Source organism: Dioscorea cayenensis, chromosome 17 (assembly GCF_009730915.1).
Source record: "Dioscorea cayenensis subsp. rotundata cultivar TDr96_F1 chromosome 17, TDr96_F1_v2_PseudoChromosome.rev07_lg8_w22 25.fasta, whole genome shotgun sequence".
Taxonomy (NCBI): Eukaryota; Viridiplantae; Streptophyta; class Magnoliopsida; order Dioscoreales; family Dioscoreaceae; genus Dioscorea; species Dioscorea cayenensis.
This window is the reverse complement of record NC_052487.1, coordinates 21,826,268-21,831,215: the sequence shown is the minus strand read 5'-3', so window position 1 is coordinate 21,831,215 and position 4,948 is coordinate 21,826,268. Positions and strand designations below refer to the sequence as shown.

The 4,948-nt window shown below is 38.1% G+C and overlaps 1 protein-coding gene across 1 annotated transcript; it reads left to right on the top strand.

Moving 5' to 3' along the window:
- The first annotated feature begins 278 nt into the window (after window positions 1–278).
- LOC120281295 (receptor kinase-like protein Xa21) lies at window positions 279–3,458 on the top strand. The gene is made up of 3 exons (XM_039288154.1): window positions 279–553; window positions 731–3,016; window positions 3,094–3,458. The coding sequence occupies exons 1-3, from the start codon at window positions 283–285 to the stop codon at window positions 3,456–3,458; spliced, it is 2,922 nt and encodes a 973-aa protein (XP_039144088.1). The 5' UTR covers window positions 279–282.
- Window positions 3,459–4,948: the final 1,490 nt, after the last annotated feature.

Here is a 4,948-nt window from a genome sequence, read left to right as displayed (position 1 = left end):
GGATGGTTAACAGTGAAAACAAACCAACGAAGACCAAGATGAGTTGGATGAAAAGAATCTTACAACATTAGGTCGTGGTCTAGGAGACAACATCATGATCACTATAGGAGTACGAAAACAAGAAATAAATTTGATAATGGACTAGGAAAACCAATACCTTAATTGTAGAAAACCAGCAACTTATGAACTACAGAACCAGATTGCGACCTCTGGTACTATAAATAACCTTGATAATGCTAATCATCCTTGCATTCTAACAGAGATTTTAACTAAGAAGCTAAAATGATTGTGCATCTCTTTGTTCTGTTCCTCTGCTCAAAATTAGTAGTATTGTCTGGAGCCAGACTGCATGGAAATGAGAACGACCGGTTGGCACTTCTAGCTTTGAAGGAAGGACTAAAGCAAAATCCTAACGGAGCTCTTAGCTCGTGGAACAACAGTAACCATGTCTGTGACTGGGAGGGAGTGACATGCGGCCGCAAGCATCCAGAGAGAGTCATTGCTCTCAACCTAAGCAACCATGACTTGCAAGGCTCCATATCTCCATTCATAGGTAACCTTTCTTTTCTCAGAAAGATAGATCTCATGAACAACGCTCTCCAGGGAAATATCCCTGGCGAGTTAGGCCGGTTGCACAAGCTGCAACTTCTCAACCTTGGCTATAATTCATTTCATGGCATAATACCCTCCAACCTGAGCAAATGTTCTCGTCTTGAAATCATTGAATTAGAGTATAACCAGCTTGGTGGTGCCATCCCTGTGGAGCTTGGATCAACACCAAAGCTTGAGTTGCTGGCTCTGGATAACAATAATCTCACTGGAGTTATTCCTCCTTCATTCGGGAATCTCTCTACTCTTATGTTATTCTCTTGCATGTATAATAATCTTCAAGGAAGCATACCAAAGGAGCTTGGCAAGCTTCCAAAACTAGAATTCTTTCAAGCATCAGCAAACACACTCACTGGTACAATTCCTCAAGAGATCTTCAATCTATCATTAATGTTTTACTTCAGTGTGGGTGAAAACAAACTCCATGGCATACTTCCACAAGAATTAGGTATTAAACTCCCAAAGCTCCAAGTTCTTTACTTACCTGGAAACCGCTTTAGCGGACCCGTTCCTCCTTCACTGCCCAATGCCTCTAGTTTTGAGGAAATTGATCTTTCCAATAACAAATTTAGCGGGAAAATTCCATCTGAACTAGGGAGACTGCAAAGTCTTTTCAATTTCCGTGTAACTAATAATCAGCTGGAAGCCAGTAATGCAGATGATTGGAAGTTCCTTGATTCCTTGACCAACTGCAGCAAGTTGCAAGTGTTGCTTTTGGGTTCCAGGCAGCTAGGAGGCATACTCCCAAGCTCGGTGACCAATCTCTCAACCACACTTGAGACGCTTGCCATCTCATTTAGCCCGCTTACAGGCACCATACCTTCAGGGATCCAACGCCTGGTTAATCTATATGATCTGAGAATACCTTACTGCAATCTTGTCGGGGAGATTCCAGATGAAATTGGAAAACTCGCAAGTTTGCAAAGGTTGCACTTAACAGGCAACAAATTGACAGGCCAAATCCCATTTTCTATTGGCAACTTGACTCTGTTGAACGAATTATACTTGTTTGAAAATTACCTTGAAGGGCCCATCCCTGCAAGCATTGGAGAACTTCAGCAGCTGAGACTTCTGGTTCTTTATGGCAACAGACTGAATGGGAGCATACCCAAAGAGGTGTTCAATCTCCAATACTTGTCACAACAACTTGATTTGGCCAATAACCTCTTAGAAGGACCTCTTCCTGCTGAGGTTGGTGGCTTAAATAACCTCATGCGATTCATTGTTTATGGAAACATGCTATCTGGCCAAATCCCTACCACGCTAGGCCAGTGTGAGGTGATGGAATATTTCTCCTTGGGCAACAACTTGTTTCAAGGAACCATCCCTCACACAATAAGCAACATGAAAGGCCTTAAGACGCTGGATCTCTCACGCAATAAATTGTCAGGTGCTATTCCCCCATCATTTGGCAATCTTACAGTTCTCGAACAGGTAGATCTTTCTGACAATGACTTGTCAGGGCCAGTTCTGGAGTCATTCGGAGACCTGAAGCATCTGTTCTACTTGAACCTATCCTACAACAAGCTTAGAGGTGAAGTGCCTGTGAGAGGAGTCTATGGAAATTCCACAGAAATCTCACTCTTTGGAAACAAGGAGCTTTGTGGAGGCATTTCAGAACTTCACTTACCAGCATGCCCTACTATTAAAGCAATCAAAAAGAGCAAAAGATCATATCTTTGGCTAAAAGTAGTGATCCCTATCACTGTCTCTGCTGCGTTAATTTTAGCCTTATTTGCACTTGCTTATCAAAAACGAAAGGCAAAGAAGGAAAGCTTGAATTCTCATTTGGAGGAACAATATCCTAGAGTCACTTATGAAGAATTGGCTAAAGCAACAGAAGGCTTCTCTTCAGAAAATCTAATCGGCAGCGGAAAATATGGTTCTGTCTACAAAGGGAGTTTAGGTGACAATCAAAAAATGGTGGCGGTGAAAGTTTTCAAACTACAAGAACGAGGTGCTTCAAAGAGTTTCTTAACTGAATGTGAGGCACTGAGAAGCATTCGTCATCGCAATCTCATCAAAATCATTACTTCGTGCTCCAGCATTGATCGTGAAGGCAGAGATTTCAAAGCTCTAATTTTCGAATACATGCCTAACGGTAGTTTGGATCAATGGCTACACCCTGCGGACAGCGAGCTTCAGCAATCAAATCACTTGAACCTTGCACAAAGACTAAACATAGCAATAGATATCGCCGATGCTCTAGATTATCTTCATAACAGTTGCCAACCACCGGTAGTTCATTGTGATTTGAAACCTAGCAATGTTCTACTTGATAATGACATGGCTGCTCATGTCGGAGACTTTGGCCTAGCAAAGTTCCTCGCTGAAGCTGTGAGCAAATCCTTACAGGATTCAAGTAGTTCCATTGCCATTAAAGGAACTGTTGGTTATGTGGCTCCAGGTAATCTCCTATCTCTATCTCAAATATTACTATTATTTGAAGCACTCCTGGAAGGTTGTAACTATTTTTTGATGCAGAGTATGGAGCAGGAGGTCAGGTATCGACATCTGGGGACGTTTATAGCTACGGTATCATGCTTTTGGAATTGTTAACAGGGAAAAGACCAACTAATGATTTGTTCAAGGATGGCATGAGCCTGCGCAAGTTCGTTGAGGCAGGGGATACTTCTGAACAAAACATGGAAATCATAGACCGAACAATACTTTCAGATGTACGTGGTGATGAGGTCACAAACAATGATATAATGAAGATCAATGAATGCTTAGTTTCAGTTTTGAATGTTGGTCTTGCATGTTCTGATCCATCGCAAAGAAATCGAATGAACATGACTGATGCTGCAGCTAAAATGCTCGCTATCCGGAGTATATATCTTAGGGCTTAGATTTAAAAAAAAAAAAAAGATTGAACTAAATGATGAGTTCCAATAAAAATGAATGCATGTTAGCATGGTTTTCATATCTGAATAAATCATCATTGTGGGTTTCCTCAACTTATTCCTTGTAATAGATTTTTATTGAACTACCTTTATGGATTATAAAACCCATTTCAATCTTTTTTCTTCATGAATTTCAGGTTTGTATGAATGAGACCTTAATAAACAAGCTGAAATGGGAATTCAAGCACAGGGAAACAAGCAGAAATCCTGATATACTTGTTCAAAATAGCAACGTAATTCATTGATAAACATGGAAACCAAAAGCAAAAAACAATCATTTACAAGAAAAACGCAGTACGAGATGATAATGCAAATTGATTAAGAAGAAAGTAGGGATTTAAACAACATCCATTTACCAGATTCATCATGCTTGAAATTGAACGCAAAATAGAGACGCGGTATTACCGAGGGATCCGTGAGAGAGAGAATAAGAGAAATCGAGAGGATTGGGCATGGCGATTGGTTGGTGATGCGCGCTTCCGAAGTGGAGAATGGATGCGTCCGATGATTCGCTGATGAACACCGTGATTTCAAATGGTGGATTTATAGGTGAAAAAAGTTTCCTTTGCTTTAGCCGCGAACTGATGAAATACTCTTTTATTTTTTTATTTTTATTTTTTAAATGAATAAAGTACCAATATTTAGTAAAAATAACTAAATAAGAGCATTGATTTTCTTTTATTTATTTATTTATTGGAAATCGAAAAAATAATTGTTTTCCTTAAATTATATGCATGGGTAGTCATGACACTCAGATTTTACAACAAAACTTTATTTGCCTTAAAAGTATTTTTTGCACTGCACTGTTACAATATTTATACAATATACTCAATAGTGCGCAAGAGATTCATTATCATCTCTATAATATTTTACTAGCTATTTATAGATTTCACTAACTTTTTATATAGTATGTTCAATATTGCATGAATGAAGTATACTTATATATTATCTTTATAACATTTCACTAGCTAGCTTTATGCATCTTCATCATCTTTATAATATTCCACTATATCAAATAATTATTATACATCTTTTATTCTAAAAAAAAAAAAAAAATAGATTTTTTGTTTTATTTATTTTTTGACAAATACAGCCATCCTTCTAATATTGCACTTCAAATAATTGTTATACATCTTTTATTCCCAAAAACATTTTTTTTTTGGTCTTTCGTTTTTTGTTTTTTTTTTTATTTTTACAAATACGACCTTGCATGTACTCATCCAATCGACGGTCGACAGCTTTTTCTTATAAACACCATCTGAAAATACATTACTTTTAACATTTTAAAAACCTAAATAGTTCCCCAAGTTATGTAGAAAACCAGAGATAAATATTCCCCCGTATTCCCAAGAAAGCTTTCATGCATGGTTTGACACTGTACTATGAGCACAAAATCAAACCAGAATTTGTAGACGCAATGAAAAAGCCAATTAATA

Excerpts from the sequence above, each read along its gene's own strand:
- LOC120281295 (XM_039288154.1), top strand. The coding sequence starts at position 283 with ATGATTGTGCATCTCTTTGTTCTGTTCCTCTGCTCAAAATTAGTAGTA. Across the intron at positions 554-730 it reads CTCCATATCTCCATTCATAG|AGTATAACCAGCTTGGTGGT; the intron begins GTAACCTTTCTT and ends TCATTGAATTAG. Across the intron at positions 3,017-3,093 it reads TGTTGGTTATGTGGCTCCAG|AGTATGGAGCAGGAGGTCAG; the intron begins GTAATCTCCTAT and ends TTTTTGATGCAG.